Source organism: Corylus avellana, chromosome 1, assembly GCF_965113065.1.
Source record: "Corylus avellana chromosome 1, dhCorAvel1.hap1.2, whole genome shotgun sequence".
NCBI lineage: Eukaryota > Viridiplantae > Streptophyta > Magnoliopsida > Fagales > Betulaceae > Corylus > Corylus avellana.
In genome coordinates, this window is record NC_142490.1 from 36,415,890 (window position 1) to 36,437,342 (window position 21,453).

General features: G+C 40.1%; 1 protein-coding gene across 1 annotated transcript; it reads right to left on the bottom strand.

The window, feature by feature from the left end:
* Nucleotides 1-15,628: 15,628 nt before the first annotated feature.
* On the bottom strand, nucleotides 15,629-16,099 carry LOC148589779 (uncharacterized). Its single transcript, XM_088515037.1, has 2 exons — nucleotides 15,887-16,099; nucleotides 15,629-15,826 (listed from the first exon to the last, which is right to left on the bottom strand). Exons 1-2 carry the CDS (start codon nucleotides 16,097-16,099, stop codon nucleotides 15,629-15,631), a joined length of 411 nt encoding a protein of 136 aa, XP_088371163.1.
* Nucleotides 16,100-21,453: the final 5,354 nt, after the last annotated feature.

Below are 21,453 nucleotides of genomic sequence, written 5' to 3' on the forward strand. Positions count from 1 at the left end.
CAATGAGAAGTATTTGATATCAATACATCATATACCCTGTGCTAAGTGAAGAACAATGGCTTAGAAGCAACCAACCTAAGATTAAGCCACCCAAACCAAGGGCAACTAGTGGCAGACCTAAAAAATTGAGACAAATTAGTGTTGAAGAACCTAGAAATCCTTGTACAATGAGAAAGAGGGGCAATAAGAATCAATGTGGGCATTGTATGAAGTATGGTCACAGTAAGAAATCATGCGCTACCAGGTAGAGACATGATGAAAGAAGAGAATGTGTGAGAATATACTATGGAGATAATGTGTCCAATGACTGAAATTTGGACATGGTAAGTGTCACTTAAATTTTTGTTTACTAACTAGTTGGTGGTTAACTTAGTTTTTTTTTTTTTTTTTGTTGGATAGATCATCAATTGCCATATCAACCACAAGAGTAAAAGGGGGAAGAAGGGTCAACACACCAACTAAAGGTTCAAAAAAGGCAAGGGGATAAAGTTCTGATCAAAGGGGATCACAATTTGGTGGTCAATCAACTCCTACAACTCAAATACCAATTGCACATTTTGCATCCCAATCTGCATCCCGGCCTACAGCCCATTCTGCAACCCAGCAAGCAGCCTAGCTTGCAGCCCAGCCTGAATACAAAATAAATGTGAGTAATTCTCCATGTTTTGTGATTAAAAGCAATAATAATAATAATAATAATAATAATAATAATAATAAATTTAGCTGAATATATACTTGTATTGCAGGCATTTATCATATTTGGTAAAAAAAATAGAAGATAACCCTAGGGTTGGCCACAAGGTCAAGGGCAGATGGTAGGCTAAGGGCAATTGTTAGAAATTGAAGAAAACCTACCACGAAGCAGAAGATAATTTTTGATTTGACTGGGAACCCTGCTGGGTCACCCTCAATTGCAGGTGTTAGACCAGTATACTCTTGGGGTCCTCCTCATATTGGTGGTATAACCTTTAGGATTGTCCTCCTTGATTTTGACATACACAAGAGCCAAAGGACAGCTGCTGAGAAACCTCCCCCCGGTTTTGAAGGAGCTCAAAGGAAGGAGAAGAGGAAAGGGATGTCAATTACAACAGTTAAGGACAAAGGGAAGAAAACAATGTGGCAAATATGACTTATGAAGAAGGGATCAAGTGTTAACCAATTTTGTTTGACAGTTTGTAATGTTATTTTTGGAAACAATTTTTTTTTTTTTTTTTTTTGGTGCTACATTTGGAAACAATGGTGATCATGTTCAGTTTGACAGTTTGCAATGTTAGTATTAGAAACAATTGTTTTATTTTGTGCTACATTTGGAAACAATGATGATCATGTATACATATTACAATGTAACTTTTTGTGCTACATTTGAGATTCATCTATGTATGTAATTTGTGCTAAAATTAGGATAATGTATTATGTACTAGTTTGAATTAGTTGGAACTGCTAGTTATATATGGTGTTTTTTTTTTTTTTTTTGGCTAAATTGTCAACTTATACAACTCCAAAATGGAAGTTTTCCAGAATTAAACCTAAGTCACTGAAATTAGCAGCATTATAATCACGAATGAGATTCATCACTGCTAATTTTACATTGGCCTCTCAATAATTTGTGTATAATTTGTCCAAATCCTAATAAAATGCTAAATCGAAAAGGTTAAATCCAAATCCAATTACGAACATATTATGCCTAACATTTAGGCAGTACATTAGAAAAAATTGTACAGTTGAGTGGGTACAAAACATTATAAAATGGTCAAGGCAACAACCTTAAACACAAGTCTGTTAGTTTTTGTTTCTTCAAATACAGGCAACTTTATTGACACCAATAACATGCATCTTCAACATCAACCTTTATGCAAGTCCATTAGAAGAAGAAAAAAACATGAAGACAACAAGAAGACACCAACAACATGCAAGTGCAACTCAGAACTTCAGCTGAATTGAACAAAACTTGTTCTTCTGCCTTTCTAGTTTTAGTGCAAAATTACAAGCATCAACTTCCGTTTTTGACTTGTATTCAACAAGTTCAACCTTTCATTTCAAGATGGTTGTTTCAATTAGTGCCCTCTCGGACTTTAAATATTGCTGTCACTCCATCAACATCAACACTACTCGATCACCGCATACACCAAAACTCATGTTCAACCCGTTTAAAAAAGTTGCAACCACAGTTTTTTCATTCTACACAATCACACAAATTAGGGGTTAACCCATCACTAAATGACTTAGGCATCCACTGAGAAAAAAGAACCTCCAGTTCAAATTAAAAGTAGCAAACACTACTTATCACATAATTTATGTAGGCATAAAATCTTTTGCCCAGATCTTTAGTCGCGAAAGTAGTTTTGATCACGATCTTGCTCCCACATTTGCAAATCGGATAGCTCGATCCTAAGTTGCTCACCTTACTGTCGGAGTGCTCTATCGTTCACCATCGTGGCCTCGTAGGTAGTGGGTAGTGGATCTCGACTCTGCCAGAGATCAACAACCCGTGGTGTGTCAGTTTCATGTAGATCGAGATCTTCAGCTTAGTGTGTGGGTTAAGTTCTTCAACTTAGTGTGCGTGGGTCGAGTTCTTCACTTTATTTTTTATTTTTTGTTGTAAAATGGGGGAGGCCACGTTTCTATATTTTGGAATGGGTGAGGGTATCAGGGGCAAAAAGGTCACGTGAATCGCACATGATGGTCATTCTGTTTGAGGTTAACGACTAGAACAAACGAAGGGGTTTAAATTGACTACAATTGAAAGTTGAAGGGTATAAATTGGGAGTTTTTGAACTAGGGGAGTCTTCTCGAAATGCGCGGTAGTTCAGGGGTCTTTTGTGAAGTTTCCCCTAATATTTATATGTGTGTATTAGTTAATATACTAACTAGTTAGTTCATAAACTAACATATATCTATTTAATTAATATATACTAAGTAAATATGCAACTTAGTAAATATAATTAACTATAGGTTACTTAATGTTTCTATATATGTTATTTATATTGTTTGAGACAGTTTTTCGAGTGATGACATGGCACGTTCTAGCACGTTGTCCGAGGCAGAGTCGATCTCCTGCTTCGTCCGAGGGTTGATATAGTGCCCAAGGAACAATTGGACAGCTGGATCTCCGACTATCAAAAGAAAGCAATTGGATCAGAGTTGCCAGTGGTGTGCCGGCGGGGGATAGCTCTCATGCCTAAGTCAGTAAAGGGCTTAAAGAAATAGCAAATGCAATGAGAGCTTAAAGAAAGAAATTGCCAGTTACCAAATAATGAATTGAAGTTTCCATTTTATAGGCATGCGGTAGTGGTTATCACCCCTTGAATCTCGGCCCCACATATTTATCTGCTATTCAGCGTTGATCAAAGATATGGGTTGTTTCGTGATTTTAAGGAATTCAAATTTTGAATCATGTCATCCGGCCTTGATGGCGAAGATAAATGTCCCGAGCTATTTGTGGCGTACATATCTTGGTTTGGAATTATCCATCATGATAATGCTATGGCGAATCATAGAAGCTTGCTTGACGAGCTTAGGAAAGTCCTAGGCTAGTTGGCATGAGTATTGGGCTAGGCCGTTTGAGCAGAGCTTGTACATTATATGGGCTTGGAAGGCCTGTTGGGCTCTATTTAGCTGATCCATGACCTAACAATTACCGCTCAATTTCCTTATCTAAATGATTATGGAAATTTCACGTGCATGAGAATGGATCTGCTTTTGATGAACTTGACTCGTCCTTGGAGAAATTCAAATTTTCGGCAGGAAATCTGAATATTTAATTTTTTTTAGTAGGCTTGCTGATCCTCCTTTGGTCTCAGGAACATGTGTCACACTTAGTGTGGTGGTACGTTTAGTGGCCAAGCGTCAACATCTGCACAATTTTGGTGAGGCGTGGCTTTTCAGTGGTGCATTGAATATTTACGCAAGCTTTCAAGGTGAAACCCTAGGGCTTCACATGGCGCCACTGACCCTTGATCTTCCCTGCACTTGAGTGCTTCGCTTTTGGATTTATATAAAACCCACTTTCTCCTTTTTTTCTTATTTTCTTCTTTTCCAATTCTTGTGTGCAACCTTCTCTTCCAAACTTTGTTTTTGTTCTTCTGAAGCTCTGATTCTGACTTGCTTTCACCCCAATAACTTTTCTCAGTATTACATCTTGAAGGTGGTTTTCTTTAGAGTTTCGATCAAGTCTATACCGTTTGTTGAACCGTTTGTTGACCCAGGCAGTCCAATACTCAAGTACTTGGATTTTCTTCTTCCTCTAATTGAACCGGTGGTAGATCGGCTTCGTCTGAGTGTAACCCACCTCTTGATTCATAGAGGTTATTCCTGTATCCCTCGATCGCTATATCCTAAGCTTATATAGCTTATGGGTCGTCGTGACGAGCACGATTCAGATGGTCTTCTGGGTAATACTTACCCAGCGCTTTAAAAGGTGAATCTGACGAACCCCGATGAGCCTAAAGTCCGGCTTGACTGCTATATACTTCGTGATGTCACATTGTAGTGACCCAAATAATTAACTAAGCTTAGGTAGCTTAGTTAGGGAGTTAATTTGGGCTTTGGGTCACTAAGGATATTATAAGGGTAATTTGGACTTTTGGACTGGACGTACGCTAGGGTTAGTGGATGTACACTTCTATTTGTAGTGCGGACATACATGGGAGGGACCATCGTACGTACGCTTTGCAAATAGTACACGAACGTATGCGGGACCACACAGACGTACGCTACTTTTCGAATACCCTTTGACCACTATGTAAATAGTACCAAACATACGCTAGGGTTGGCGGACGTCCGCTGCTTTTCTGGAGAGTTGGTAAAGCCCCTCAGCTATAAATACTCCCCTACCCCTTCAGTTTTTCACACCTCTCTCTATCGCCCCTAGGCTGCCAGAAACCTTTGTGAGTTTGTTTTGTGAGATTGTGAGCGTTTGGTGCTAACGGAAGGGAAGTTCTTGAAGTTTCGCTTCAAGGAGGTAACGCTCTTAAGCCTAGCTCGTTTTACGTCGTTATGCTGCTTAAACGTTGTCTTATTTGTTGTTTGAGTTGTTAGTTTAGCTTTACCTTTAGTTTTGCTTTAAATCTTGTTTAGAATAGCGTTGTTTTGACTTAGCATGATCGCGTTTGCATGTAGGTTTCATTTTGAGTTAGGAGACCTTAGGAAGCCCTTTGATAGCCTTAGAATTTGGTTTTGGAGAATAAGAGAAAGAATGAACAAAATGAGGTTCTCCCTGAAAACCTCGAAGCGGACGTACGGTCTCGCGATTAGACATACAGTCTGAAGTATCACAGTGGACGTACGGTCTCGAGCCTGGACGTACGGTCCGAAGTGTGATAGGGAAGTTTATTTTAACCAGCCGTTCGATAGCTCCTATTTTCTTGTTTTAGAGTTTGTTTTGATAGAAATAGAACTAATAGAAGGTTTTCCACATATTTGGGGAACCCGGATCATTTGGAATACTCGGAGACATTATACGACCCAAATGAGTTTTAACTCACATAATGCTCGTTGTTATTTTTCTTGCACTGCACGACTATTTTGTGTTCCAAAAATATGCATATTTGCAACTCTCACGATCTATACTTGTTGCACATGAACTCTTGCATTTTTGAGAAAAACGTTATACTGAATATGTTAAGAAAGTGAGACTTGTAAAAGAATGCATGTAAAATACAGACAAGATAATTTGCACCGTATGACATGGTACATCGGTACATGCGGTATAATGGCCATGGGCTTACTATACATGTTAGCTTTATGGTCAAATGTGCGAGTGTTATATGGGCTTTAGATCCTATAGTTTTATGACCTGGTGCAGCCATTCCCAAATGACCAGGTTACTATAGGACGGACATCATTAGCGGTGTGGACCACCCGAGGTCAAACTCGATCGTGCCGCTAGTGTTATGTACGGTAGAGTACAATGACTAGGGCACTAGCATTGTATTATAGGTCATTCGGGACAACACTAACCCTGCTAGGAAGGGGTAATATCTCAAGCAGATTATATTGTTAAACTATGACTTTCACTCTATATCATATGCATGAATTATATATCTATATCACACTCATATAAAATTGTCATGATAGAACTCTTGCTTTACTAAAAATTAGAGTTCATCACTAAACTAGCATGGGCATTATTTGCGTTAATATTCACTAAGTCTTAGACTTACCCCCTTTTTATTTATGTCTTCCTCTATCATTATGAATGTCTGCATGGTTTAGCTATCCTATAAGAGGATGCCGTCGGAGCAAACTTGGGTGATTACATAGGATCTAATTCGGGTCATTCTTTAGGACATGGACCCGGTTTGGTTGAAGTCTATGTGGAAGGATGGAGGAACTGTCCATGATGATATGATCGAGATTTTAATCTTGTTAGCCCTACTTAAGCTTCGATCTAGGATTTGATTTGTTGATCTTTTGTTGGAACAATGTTATAATATTATGTTATGGATTGTAATCCTATTTTGATGATGGTCTGATGACCGGTACATTTGATGGTGATTTATATATTTTGAGGTTTTATATTTACTCTAGTACATGTTGTGTGGATGTTAAATTTACTATTCTCTATTTCCTATAGTTTTCAAAAGTTTTCCACTGAGATTTTCTCGTTTCGACAAGAAAGGTTGAAATCTCTGAGTCTTGTCCTGCAAGGGATAGGGTTGGGAGACGAACCATGGGGTCAATTACTAGTTAATTGATTTGCCCATCGGGGTTGTTACACACACTCCGCTTTGATAGTAAATGGACAGGCACCGTGGTGAACGCTAACGAACACAAGGTTTGCTTGCACGAGGCTATATTCCAAGCCGGCCTCAAACTACCCTTTCTGAGGGTGATTTGGGAGTTGTTGAGCTACCTCAACCTAGCTTCTCATCAAATTGTACCCAATGCCTGGCGAGTCTTCTTCGCCTGCACAGTCTTTTGGTCGAGAGTCCTTGGAGAAAAGCACTCCCTTACTGTTCAGGAGTTCATGTGGATGTACAAACTCACTAAGAACCCTACCTTTGTGGCTCGCCAAAGGGTGAAGTTCATTCAGCTGGAGAAAATTTACTCGAGTAACAGAAAGTGGAAGAACATGTTCTTTGCCTAGGGGCACTGGGAGTTTGCTTCCTCAGAAGCTATTGAAGGCCTAAAAGTGCCCCTGGAAACAAGCTTTCCTTTAGCGAATGCTCTTAAGGATACCCCCCGTTTGTCCAATGATGAAATGGATCGGATAAACAAGGTCAGCATATGCTCGAAAAAATGAGAAAGCTGTGTTTTATAAGGCCTTGGTCTCGACAGGCAGCTTACTGAAGTACTTTTATGGTCCCTTAGAGAGGAGACCTGTTGCTACTAGGGTGTCCGAGGCTACAAGAAAGCCCGTAGTGGATAAGGGCAAAAGGAAAGTGTCCAAGACTAACTATGTCAAGGACCGAGCCTTCTTGCTTATAGAGGATGAGGCGGAGAATCTTCAAATCTCCCCTTTGAAGAGGAGGAGGTCAGACAGACCCGAGGCTAGCTCGGGAGTCGAAAATGTCTTCACCAGCGTCATGGGTTATGCTTAGAGGTGCTTTACTGCCAAACCAATGGTCCACCAAGCGGCTGACCCTGGCGCTCTCCTCGATGATAGGCCTTCGAGGCCATTGACTGTGAAGCAGTTGGCGGTTAAGCCGTTGGTATAGCGGCCGCAAACAGTTGTGTCAGTTGAGGCAATTTCTGTTGAGTTGTCTTCATCGACTTCTAGTTCAAATATTCGAAACATTTTGGAGGATATAGAGCAGATACAAGAAGGCTCCTCGAAAACCGAGGTTGACGTTGAGAAGGTCGATGCTAAGAATGAGGTTGAAGCTGTGGCAACTAAATTTGATGTCTTGACTCATGCAAAAAACAATTAGGTTGAGGGAGCTGAGACCCAGCAAGCTGAGAGTAAGCTGAACGAGGTAGCATCAAACAAGGAGAAGCAGCCAGATTCAATGCCCAAAGCTCTAACGGAGACTATGCCTCTGACAATGGTGCCCAAAGATCCCACCAATGTTGCTTCTACAAGTGATGACTTGGTGAAGCCCTCAACCGTAGACTGGTCGGTTGGAGATTTTCTAGCCACCTTTGGGGGTTCTCTGCTGGGGAACCCCTTCAGCGCTCTAGTAGACCTAGTCCCTCATGATCAGTTGACCTACGATCGCAATCACTCAGCCCAGGACATGACAGAGTGGATGATCTATTATCAACGCTCCTATTTAAACTTAAAGTGCTTATTTAGTCATTGATACTAACATGTCTTCTGATTTTTAGACAGGGTGTTATGAAGTCTGATAAGCACCAAAATATTCATATTTTAGCACTTAAACTTATATGTGTTAATTTCTTAGTTTTGTTAGTTTATGCTACTTTATTTCATTTTTGTATTTTCTTTGTTTTATAGGTTTTTGGAAGAAAAGAAAGCGTTTTCGGAAAAATTCCAAGCTTAAAGGGCAAATTGAGACGACCTAGAAGATATGGTTAAGCTTAACCAGTCATAATAGGGGACCTATATGATGTGGTAAAGTTTAATCAAATAAAGGAAATGATTAAATCGAAATTTCTCAAATTTGAGGCAAAATCGGATTGGATTCAAATTTGGATTCTGCACATATCTCGGTATTTTGACCATATCCTTCAGCTCAAATATTTGATTGAAGTGATTCAAGTAGCATTGGAAATCTAACGCAAAATAATACAAATCATTGTGAAATATCATTTTCCTAATTCAGATTACCGCTATGCCAAAATCACCCTGCAAAATAGGAACACAATTCTGGACGAATCCTATTCCGATTTGGACTTAGGTTTTCTTTATCCTAATTGGACTAGGACTTAAATCTTCGAATTTTTTAGGATTACTAGGGCTTCTAGGACTCTCTTAAGCCATATATATAGACCTTTAAGGCTCACAATTCAATACACAATTTCAAGGAAACAACTTTGGGGAGAGAAATTGGAGGCTACTTCTATGAGTGGTTTTCGGTTCTTTCTTTACCTTTTCTTTCTAATTTTATTTTAATTATGTGTAACTAACTCTTAAAGAGGGCTAGATTGAAGCCCTAATTATATTTATTTAATATTTCAATATTGGCGCTTTTGTGATAATCATATTGTGTTACTTAACTTGATTAATTCCTGCTTTCTTGAATTCCTCATATGTGTGTGATTGGCCATTATATGCATGTAGTATGGATTAGTTAATTAAATCAATCTGGATGACCGAGTCCTGGTTTTAATAAGAGTAACAAAAGAAATTCACGCTGGATTCTTGGGTTAATCAACATGAAAAACCGGTAGTATACACCCATGCCCTAAGTTCCATGTGTTTGTCGATTTTCATAGATTTATGTTTTCTTAAAGAACAACTTAGAATACACTCATGCTAAATCCTTTAAAAAAGAACAGAGTTAGAGTATATACTCATGCCTAACTCATTACTTAGGGAAATCAATAGCTTAAGGAGTATACACCCATGCCCTTAGGTTGGCAAACATTAGGTATCCATAATATGATTAGATCATTGGTATATTGTTATATTATTTGAGCATGATTAGTAGTGGATATCAAAGCCCTACCTTTACCTTATCTTTATCTTTATTTCTTTTCCTTAGTATCAATATCAATCTCGTGACAATTTTGGTATTTTAATTACTTTTAAAACAAAATCAACAATCTCTGTGGATTGATCTCGTACTTGCTGCACTATACTATCATTTGATCCTGTGCACTTGCGAGTAAAACGTACTAAATATTATCTATTAATTTAGGTAGTATTTGGCATAACAAGTTTTTGGCACTTACCGGGGATTGTTTGATTTTGTATGGATTTTTTTTTTTCCCTTTGGTTATTTTTGTTTTAATTTAGTTTTCTATTTTTTGTTTTTCCGCAGTTCATGTTCTGCCTTCGGAGGTGCGATCGATCGCACATTCGGATAGCAGCACAGTTACTGCACTAATTATAGATCTGATTTTTTTTCCTTTTCTTTTCATGCAGGGTTAGTTGAGTTTGCATCTTCGTAAGTTTTATTTTTAATTTTTTTTCTTTTAACTTTTTGTTATTTTATTTGTAATTTCACACATGTAGGGAGGCATTTCAACGCCTCATGAACCATATTTATTATGTCATGACCATTATCACCCTGTTAGAGAATGTCCTTCAATAACACATCGTTCTCTACACTGGGGAACAACCGTTATTTTGATTCCTATAACCCGTCATGGAGCCAACAGTCTAATCTTTCGTGGCAAGCTCAAGCTCCTGGAAATCATGCTCCACAATATCATGAATTACACCATCAATCATATCCACAGTTCTATGATCAATCATATTCTTCTCCCATTGATTGGCCTCAACAATACCAAGAGCAACAACAATACCAAGAAGAACTACCTCCTCCAAAAAGGCCTACCTTAGAAGAAACAATGTCAGCTTTTCTTAGCCACAGTAAGGCCTATAATCAACGGTTGCAATCCACATGTGCCAAGATGGAGGGCCATCTCAAGCAAATATTAGATATCTTCAAAGAAGAAGAGTGTCAAGGCTAGTTGGTGGCAAATCCTAATGGTCAATACATGAAGGAAGAGTGCACTTATTATTATGAGCAAACAACCACCACACCTGGGAATGAAGAAACTGGTGAGGAAATTTTTTGTGAGCCGAGTCTTGAGGACCCTTTGGGAGAGCGCTTGGATGAATTTGGAGGTGACGGACAAGCTACTTGAGTATGCTGAAACTTTTAATAAGCCAAGTCTTGAGGATCCTTTGGGAGAGTGCTTTGATGAATTTGGAGGTGACCTAGACCTGGACAAGCTACTTGAGTATGCTGAGACTTCTAATGAGCCAAGTCTTGTGGATCCATTGAATGAGTGTTTGATCAATTTGAATTCGACCTGGATCTTGATGAGTTCCTCAAGCAAGCTGAGATGGTTAGTGAGATAAGTCTGGAGGATCCATTGGAAGAGCACTTTGCTCAATATGAATTTGATTTGGACCTTGACACGATACCTGAGCAAGCTGAGGCCTTATTGGATACTACTCCTGATAACAACAAGGTGGAAGAAGAAGATGAGCAAATTGAGGTTTTAGAGGAGCTACATCGAGAAAAGGAAGAGAGCATTGAGACTTCTCAACATCAACTCCTATTCTCGAATTACCAAGAATCCAAGAGAGAAGTCTGCTGGGGTTATGTCATGAGCAAATTGAGGACATCAAGATAGAAAAGTTCCTTGAGTTTTCTTCTTACTTTATTCCAGTTCATGAGTCCCCACCGGATGAGAAACTATTTGAGAAAACTCAAACTAGTCCTCCCCAATCTATAGACATTTGGGATTACCTTGCAATAGAAAAGATTCATTCCCTTTGGTGCAAGTGAAGAAAAGACTGGTGCTTCAAGTTTAAAGTGCCACAGTTTGGCTAAAAACGTTAAACTTAGCGCTCATAGGAGGCACCCCACAACATATCTTTTTATTTCCTTGTTTGTTTGTTTGCTTTTATTTTTATTTTATTATTAGTTCTTTTTGTTTTCTGTTGTTATTTTAGTATTTTGTTTTACAGAGATAAGTGTGCTTCAATTCAAGTTTGGGGGTATGCTATGAGCCATGCCATTCTAGACATGTCATCCATCTCCCGGATAAGATTTTTTCATATTATACACACATTGGGGACAATGTGTAATTTAAGCTTGGGGGTATGGGAAACACTTTACACACACTTTGTCCCATTTTTGAAAAAGAAAAAAATATGCATGTTCATGTTGTCTTAAAATTTTGGTTGATCTTCAAAATTGTAATTTGATTCTCATTGGTGAGCTTAAAATTTTGAACACATGATCTAATGATAGGATTTTTCAGTTTGGTTACTTGCTTTTGGAAGTTGAGAATTCACATGTTTTATCTGATCTACACAAGTACATTAGCACATAATTTGTGGGGTATGACATGAAAGTCTGATGTGTGTGTCTCTATGTCTTGGGTGAAACTGGATGACTTATTAAATGACTACTTTGACATATTTATATATATAAAAAAAAAAAAAAAAAAAAAGAGTATAGAAAAAAAAAAAGAAAAAAAAAAAATGATGATCATTGATAAGCTTTTCACTAAGTAACAGGACATCTTACCTCAAAGCATTGAGTATTCACGTCAAAAGGTGAAGAATTTTGATTTGGTTAATGTCATGGTTAGTTTGGTTTTGTAGCCTTTTTTACTCGAGTTAGTATGTCCTTGAGGTTGTTTTACACCTAATGTCCTAAAACCATATGGTTTGGGAGTCATTGACTTAACACTTGCTACATGGGTAAATTAGAAAGCTTAAGAGAACCAAACATTATACAGCTTGACCAAAAAAAAAAAAAAAAAAAAGTTATGCTATAGATATTCATTGTAATGGAAATTTCAGTGAACTTTGAGATATTGAGACATTGCACATTAGAAATAATTGAAAGCTTCATATTTATGTGCTAGTTCACTTTACACTATTTATAACTTGTGATGCCTTAGCATGTCTTTTGTAACTAATTAAACTTTAAAATTTCAATTCATTGTGAAGATGGAGTTTATCTTTTTAAGCTTGCTAATGAATGAAAATCATGATCTTGAGTGATACCTTAATTTTGGATAAGGAAAATTACAGTTCCCCCCCCCCCCAAAGTTGACATCGTTTTTCAATTCGAACACCAAAGTTTCAATTTTTGCAATTCACCCTCAAAGGTTCCAAATTTTTACAATTTGACCAATTGTATCCAAAGCTTCTCATATTGCCCATAATTTTTATTTTTTTATCTTTTATAAAAAAATTTAAAAAATATTCGGGGTGGCCGTAGCCACCCCTACGGCCACCCCTTTGGCCATCTGGCCATTTTTGCAACTCCAAATTTATTTATTTTTTCATAAAAAATAAAAATTAAGGGTAATATGGAAATTTTTGGATAATATTGGTTGATTTGAAAAAAAATTGGAACTTTGTGGGGGTGGATTGCAAAAATTGAAACTTTGGTGTTCGAATTGAAAAAACGATGTCAACTTTGATGGGGTAAACTGTAATTTTCCTTTTTGGATAATATGAACTTGTGCATAATGTTTGTGGGTAACATTTCTGGAAAACCCTTACGAGAATTCACTTGTCCTATAGGGAATTCCTAGGGTTTAAAAGGCTTGTTGCATATGCTAAATGCAATCCTACATCCCACGAAAGATTGATTTATCTTTTTGTTTTCTATTTTTCATTTTGTTTTTAGTTTAGTATTGCTAAGGGACTAGCAATATGTAAGTTTGGGGGTGCAATTCTCCTTTACTGCGACTTCAGGAAGTATTTACAATCCTTGGCCACGGAGACAGAGGATCTAAAGAAGAGGCTTGCGATATCTGAGGCTTAGGTGGTGAGGCTTAAAGATCTCTTAGAGGACCAGGATGCTGACTTGCTTGTTGCTGGTAAGCAGCAGTCTGAGTCTACCGAGACCAATTCTAGGAAGCAGTCGCGGATCAAAGAGCTCACTGCGGAGCTACAATTTGTCTAGGAAGATCACTCCATTGACAAGGAGGACCTTCGATAGCTGGAGGAGAGTCATTCCAAAGATAGTGATCTGCACACCGAACAACTCCGAGAGGCTCAACAAGAGGTCATAGCTCAACAGTCCAGGGCCGAAGTTGTAGAGACCAAGTTGGAAATCACTAACTCTCGATCAAAGTTCTTCAAGGCCAGCTAAAGAAGACGAGGGCTCAGCGGCCCGATGCCAAGGAGAAGGCCATAAATTACTTAAAACAGTTGTCATATGCCTCCTGGACACGAGACATAGGCTGGCCCCAAGGCATCGTGCTAGGTTTTGAGACATTTCGAGCCTAGGTTTGGACCCTACCTGGGACATTGACCTTGAGGCTATCAAAGCTGACGACATTGTCCCCTCGGAGACCGCCATGGATGAGATAGCCAACCTCGAAAAGGAAATGATGTCGGACGCTTGAGGAATAACCATACTTAGACATGACCCTTTTGCCGTCCTTGAAGGTAGTGCAAACTCGTATAGTGACGAGGCTTCTAAGGGTTCTTCGGGTAACGCTAGTACTCTAAAGGCTAAGAATATTGTACCGCCTAAGGGCAAAGATCAGTAAACATGATAATACCTTGTAAATATTGTTTATATGAATGAAGATTTTTGCTCAAACTATTTGTTACCATTATTTTATTGCAATTGAGAGATTCTTAGCTCGAATTGATCTTGCTTGTTTTCTCTTTCATTCGCAATTTTAATAACAATTTAAGTTCAAAACTGAAATCAATCCTCGGTTCTCGTCCTTAGGATTAGAAACCTTAGATTGTCAGGCATGACAATAACTCGGATAACGATTAAGTTTTCGAGGTTAACCCTTTCGAGACTAAAGATTTGTAAAAATCTTTGAATGGTCTAATAAGAAAAAGGTATTTTGCTTAACATTACTGCCTCGCTTGTTCATATTTTCCCTTGGCAATCTTTAAGTAAAACTTAGAAAGTTTTACTTTTGGGATTGCTAGTATATATACTTGGCAGAGTGCTTGGCAGAGTTCTTTGGCTGAGTGCTTGACCTCGAGAAAGCGCTTTTTGAACAATCCTACTTCAGAGGCTGTGTTCCTAGCTATGTTTCCTGAGGTATTCTAACCTTTGAACAATCCTACTTCAAAGGCTTTATGCTCTTAATAGGTTATTGTAATTTCAAAATCTTATTGATAATATGGTTTTCAACAGAAGTTATACAAAAATGAACCTTCGTACGGAATTACAATGACTAAATATAGTACTTCGTGAGATGCTCAGCATTCTATGGCCTTGGTAGTGCTTTACCTTCCGAATCTTTGAGATGATAAGCTCTAGCTCTGTGGTGTTCGACTACTTTGTACGGCCCTTCCCAATTTGGAGCTAACTTTCCTTTAGTTGTGTCTTTAGTGGCGATAATGACCTTCCGCAAGACCAAATTTCACAAATTGAAGCTTTGGCGCTTGACCTTCTGATTGAAGTATCGAGCCACTCACTCCTAGTACGCTACCATGGTTACTTAGGCATGATCCTATTTTTCTTATAACAAGTCGAGATGTAACCTGAGGCCTTCATCATTGGTTTCTGGTCAAAAAGTCTCTATGCGGAAGCTGCCCGACCCAACCTCAGCTGGTATGACTACCTCGGTCCCAAAAGCTAAGGCATAAGGGGTTTCTTCGGTTGGCGTCCTCTTCGTAGTTCGGTATGCCCAAAGAACTTCAGGGAGATCCTTAGCCCAGTTTCCCTTGCGATCACCAAGCTTTTTTTTCAAAATTTTGAAGATGGTCTTGTTGGTGGCTTCTACTTGCCCATTCGCTTGAGGATGTCCCGTGGATGAAAGTAGTTCCTGATATGGAGCTTGGCGTACCATTCTCGGAATGAATCACAGTTGAACTGCCTTCCGTTATCTATAAGGAATGCGTGCAAAATTCCATAGCGACATATGATATTTCTCCAAAGAAATCGCACTTTGCTTTTGGCTGTAATATTCACCAGGGCCTCAACTTTGCCCATTTGGTGAAATAATCAACTACTACTACAAACCAAACACCCGCCTTTCCTTTGGGTAATGGTCCTACTATATCCACCCCCCATTGCGAGAAAGGCTAGGGTGAGGAAACCAAACTCTACTCCTTGGAGAGTTGCTTGGAGATGTTGGCAAAGTGCTGGCAATTGTAGCAAGTTTTGACCATTTTCAATGAATCCCGACCCATGTTCGGCCAATAGAACCCTGCTCGGACTACTTTGTGTGCCAGAACTCTTGCTCCTGAGTGACTGCCGTAGATACCTTCATGAATCTCTCGGAGAATGTAATCACCTTCCTCCTTGAAGACATATTTAAGAAAAGGTAACATGAACCCTCATTTGTAAAGGGTACCATTTACCATAGTAAACTGAGCAGCTTTAGTCCTGAGTTGGACTGCTTTCTTCCTGTCGGTTGAAAGAGTGCCCTTCTCCAAGTATTCTACCAGTTCTTCTACCAAGTTGGGCATTGCCTCTGTTGTCATAATCGAGAGATCCTCGGTTACTGCAAGCTTGAGTAGGGTTTGTACTAGTTCCTCGGTTTCTTCCAAACCGTCTTCTATTGATGAACCCATCTGTGCCAATTGATTAGCTCTCTCGTTCTCTTGCCTTGCGACCTTGATGATGCAAAAATTTTTGAAAAACTTTTGCATGTTTTGTACTTTGGCCAAGTACAACTTCATCTTCTCACCTTTGGCCTCGAACTCTCATCAGATGTGTCCGACAACTACTTGAAGCCACTTCATCCTTCGACAAATTCTGCTACCATTTATTGAGCTAGGCTAAGTCCCGCCAAGACCACTTTATACTTGGCCTCGCTGTTAGTAGTCTTGAATTCCAACCTCAATGAACTAAATAACTCTTCTTCGTCCGGGGTGATCAATACTACCCTAGCTCCTCCATTCTTCTTAGTGGATGATCCATCCACATAAATCACTCAAGTTTCATCCCTTGGCCACTCCTCGGTTTCTGGCAAGTTTGTGAACTCTGCCACGAAATCTGTGAGTGCTTGGCCCTTAATGGCGTTCCGAGGGATAAACTCGATGTCAAATTCTCCGATCTCAATAGCCAAATTAGCTAATCTACCAGACATATCTAGCTTTTGAAGTATCTTTTTTAGGGGATACTAAGTTAAGACCCAGATGGTGTGGGCTTGAAAGTACGGCCGAAGCTTCCTTGATGCAATGGTTAAGGCAAATGCAAGCTTCTCCATTTGCGTGTACCTTTCTTCCATTCCTCTCAAAGCTCGGCTGATGAAGTATACTAGCTTTTGTACGCCTTCTTCTTCTTGGACTAATGTTGCACTAACCGCAGTAGGAGATACGACTAAGTATAAGTATAGTATTTCTTCGGGAATGGTTCGACTAAGTAGTGGTGGGCTAGCTAGGTAATTTTTCAGCTGCTCGAAGGCCTGTTCACATTCCTCAGACCACTCAAATGCCTTTCTTAATATCTTGAAGAAAGGTAAGCGTTTATCGGTCTACCGAGAAATGAATTTGTTTAATGTCGCTATCCTGCCGGTCAGCTGTTGAAGCTACTTGTACTCTTTGGAGATTGCATCTCTAGGACAGCTTGGATTTTCTCGGGGTAGGCCTCCATTCCTTGATTTGACACTATATAATCGAGGAATTTGCCCAAGGAAACTCCGAAAAGCATACTTCGCGGGATTCAGCTTCATCCCGCATTGTCTCAATGTCTGAAACATTTCTTGCAAATCATGTGCATGATCCAACGGTGACACACACTTGACGAGCATGTCATCAACGTAAACCTCCATGTTACGTCTGATCTGTGGTCAGAAAATTTTGTTAACCAGCCTCTGATAGGTTGCTTCAGCATTTTTCAAACCGAAAGACATAACTTTGTAGCAGTACAGGCCTCGGTCAGTGATGAATGCAGCCTTCTCTCAGTCTTTCGGATGCATGTAGATCTGGTTGTAGCCAGAGAATGCGTCCATAAAACTAAGTAACCCGTACCCAACCGTTAAATCCACCAACGCATCTATCCATGGCAGTGGAAAGCTGTCTTTTAGACATGCTTTGTTAAGATCGGTGAAGTCTACGCACATCCTCCACTTTCCATTGGGCTTCTTGACCAATACTACATTGGTCAACTAATCTGGATAGTAGACTTGTTCGATGAACCGAGCTTTAAGAAATTTTTCTACTTCCTTGGCTATAGTAATGTTTCGCTTAGGGGCGAACTTTCTTCTCTTTTGTTTCACCGGCGCCATTATCGGGTCAGCATTCAGGTGGTGAAGTATTTCTTTAGGATTGATTCTGGGCATGTCCTCATGAGTCCAAGCAAACATTGAAAGTTATTCTGAAGAAAGTTGATGAGGCTTTCCGGACTTGTGGGGTTAGTTGAGAGCCAACCTTAACGACTTTGTCTTCTCCCACAGACACATTTACCAAATCCTCGGCTGGTTCGCCTTCTTTCCTACTGGTCACATTACCGATTGTAAAGGGCGCAGACTCTGAAAATTTCTTCATAGAAGTGTTATAACAATTCCTCGCTACAACCTGGTCTCCTTTGACTTCTCCAATTCCGTCTTCTAATGGGAACTTCATCTTTAAATGGCAAGTTGAGGTGATAGCCCTCAACTTATCTAATGATGGTCGACCAATAATTGCGTTGTAGGCAGATGGTAGGTCAATCACCAAGAAATCCACCATTATTGTCACTTGTTTAAGGGCTATTCCCGCTATGATAGGAAGAGAAATGAGCCCCACAGGCTGAACTTGCTCTCCCGTAAATCCGACCAGTGGTGAACCAAATGGCTTGATCCTATCCTGATCGATTCCCATTTGTTTGAAAACTAGCCAATATATGATATCAGTCGAGCTTCTGCTGTCCACCAGAATTTGGTGAATGGCGTGATTGGCCACCGTTATTGTTGCTACAAGTGCATCTTCGTGGGGCATCGCCACTCCCTCCGAGTCTTCGTCCGAGAACGATAGATTCATCGAATTCTTCTATTGGGCTTTTGATGGCCTTCCCAGAAAGAAAACCTCTTCCGTGTTCACTCTTCTTACGTGAGCTTTCATCGCCGAGTTTGACTCACCTCCACCAGCTAACCCCCCCAGATATCATATGGATTTCCCCAATCACATCTTAGTTCTAAGGGTTATGATGGTAAGCCTGAGCCATCCTCGGTTCATCATTGTGCCTTGGTCTCACAACCTGATCATCCCGCCTTCTTTCAAGGGCTTCATTACCACTCTGTTGTAAAAGCTCCTGAGGGTCTCTACCCCTGCTCCTTTCACGAGCTAGGAATCTCACCAACTTCCCGTTCCTGATGAAGTTTTCTATCTTATGACGTAGAGATATACAGTCTTCAGTGAGGTGACCATGGTCATTGTGATACTCACAGTATCTCTAGTTAGTGTGCTTGAATGAAGGAGTCCTCATCTTCGCCGGCCATTTGAAGGTTGGATCACTCTTGATTTCCATAAACACCTTGGTGATACTGGCATTTAACAGAGTATATTTATAGCCCTGCTGGTGTTGTGGCTCCACCTTTCTTTGGAGACTTCTTGGAGGTGCCTTCTCCTCCTTCCTCTTTTTTTTAGAGCTCTCTGGTGCTTTCCCATTGCTGGGCTTAATCAAGGCAACCTCGGTTTTGGACTTCAACAAAGCTCCAACGATTTCCTCCTGATTGATAAACTCCTCAGCTTTACTTATGAACTACTGAAGAGTTACCCATTTTTTCTTTTGGGCAAGCTCAGCCATCAGTGGTCCTTCTGCTTTGATTCCGTTCATCAACACCAAAAGCACCGTTTCATCACTAACCTTTTCTACCATTAGCTTCTCCCGATTAAACCTCAGTAGGTAGTCCTTCAACGACTCATTCTTTCTTTGTTGGAGGGACAGCAAGTAGGCAAGATTCTTCTTGCGCTTTCAAACTGCCAAAACTTGGGATTAGAACAATCGTCCGAGGGTTTTGAAATTGTCCACAGACTTGGGATCCAATCCCCCGAACCAATCCTTGGCAACTCCTTTCAAGGTTAAAGGGAAAGCACAACAAGTGATCTCATCAGGGGTACCGTGGAGAAAAAGGTGAGCTAAAAAACTCTCCATATGCTCGGTGGGATCCCCACTCCCGTCATACTTGTCCACCCGTGGGACTTTGAACTTGTCAGGGAAGGGATACCTCATTACCCGATCTATAAAGGGCAAATTGGTACTTTGCATTAGATCTTAGGACAGTGCTCCATCTTCTCCATCCGCAATCTGTTTAGCGATTTTTTCCATCTTCTTCTTAAGATCCTCCACACTGTGTCGCGTCGTCTCTCATGATGAGAATGAACAGATGGACTGCGTCGAGATCTTTCACTCTCATGAAGGGATCTGTTATTCTCACAACAAGAATCATGCTCATGACGAGAATGGCGGGATCCATGTTCATGATGAGAAGGATGAGATCCCTCACGGGCTATCCTCCTGGTTTTGTACAGTAGTATGATGGCTGCCATCGACAGAACTCACACGATCTTCATGGCCTACTGCTTGCTTCTCCTTGCGGATTCGCTCACGCTTCTCTGCATGCTCTCTTTCTTTTGAATGCCTCTCTTCACGTTCTTGGTCCCTCCGGCTATTACGGCCTTCAGCCACTGTGAGTCGAGTAGCAAGATCTTCATTTTTTTTCTCCAACGCCTCCATGGACTCATTCATCTGCTTACTGAACTCCTAGAGCTGAACGTTTGGATCATTAGACATTCCAGCTACACCTTCTAGAGGAGGGAGAGGGTGTGAACATGTTTGCACCATCTCAAATTTTGAATGGTAAGAACTGATGAAAATCGAGTTTCCCACAGACGGCGCCAAACTGTTTGAGACCGTTTTTTGATTGGTGACATGGCACGTTCTAGCACGTTGTACGAGGCAGAGTAGGTCTCCTGCTGCGTCCGAGGATTGATACCATGCCCAAGGAACAATCGAACAGTTGGATCTCCGGCTATCAAAAGAAAGTAATTGGATCAGAGCTGCCGGGATCATTAGACATGCCTAAGTCCGTAAAGGGCTTATAGAAATAGCAAACGCAATGAGAGCTTAAAGAGAGAAATTGCCAGTTACCAAATAATGAATTGAAGCTTCCCTTTTATAGGCAAGCGGTATTGGTTATCACCCCTTGTATCTCGGCCCAACATCTTTATCTACCGCTCAATGTTGATCAAAGATATGAGTTGTTTCATGATTTTAAGGAATTCAAGTTTCGAATCATGTGATCCGGCCTTGATGGCGAAGATAAGAGTCCTGAGCTATTTGTGGCGTACATATCTTGGTTTGGAATTATCTATCATGATAATGCTGTGGCGAATCATAGAAGCTTGCTTGACGAGCCTGGGAAAGTCCTAGGCTAGTTAACTTGAGTATCGGGCTGGGCCGTTTCTCATTTGGGCTGTCTGAGCAGAGCTTGTACATTATATAGGTTTGGAAGGCCTCTTGAACTCTATGTGGCTGATCCATGACCCAACATATATTATGAGAATAACTTCTATAAGGACCTATCATAAACCAGGTCTTTTGTGCCCTCCAATAAACAAAAAACACATCAGCATATTATACAAAATACTATAAGAACAAAAACACAAGATCAAACCCCTCCTTTCTCCATTCAATCAGCAACCCTTCCTTTTCCCATTCAATCAGCAAAGAGCCACTGCCTCTCCTCCCTGTTCCTCCGCCTCTCTTGTAAGTCCTTAAAGTACTCTCTCTAACTCTGTCTCTCGACTTTTTTCTAATTTTCTTCACTTTCTTTCTCTCCAAACAGGAAATGGGTGTTCTCGGAGTTGATTAATTTAAGCTAAGGTTACATAACTCGATCTGTTTGATTGGTTGGCTTAGGAGATAACCGAGGTTGGGATGAAATTTTCACATCTGTTGAGAGAACTTCTTGGCCTGAAATTCTGGGACCATCACCGCAACT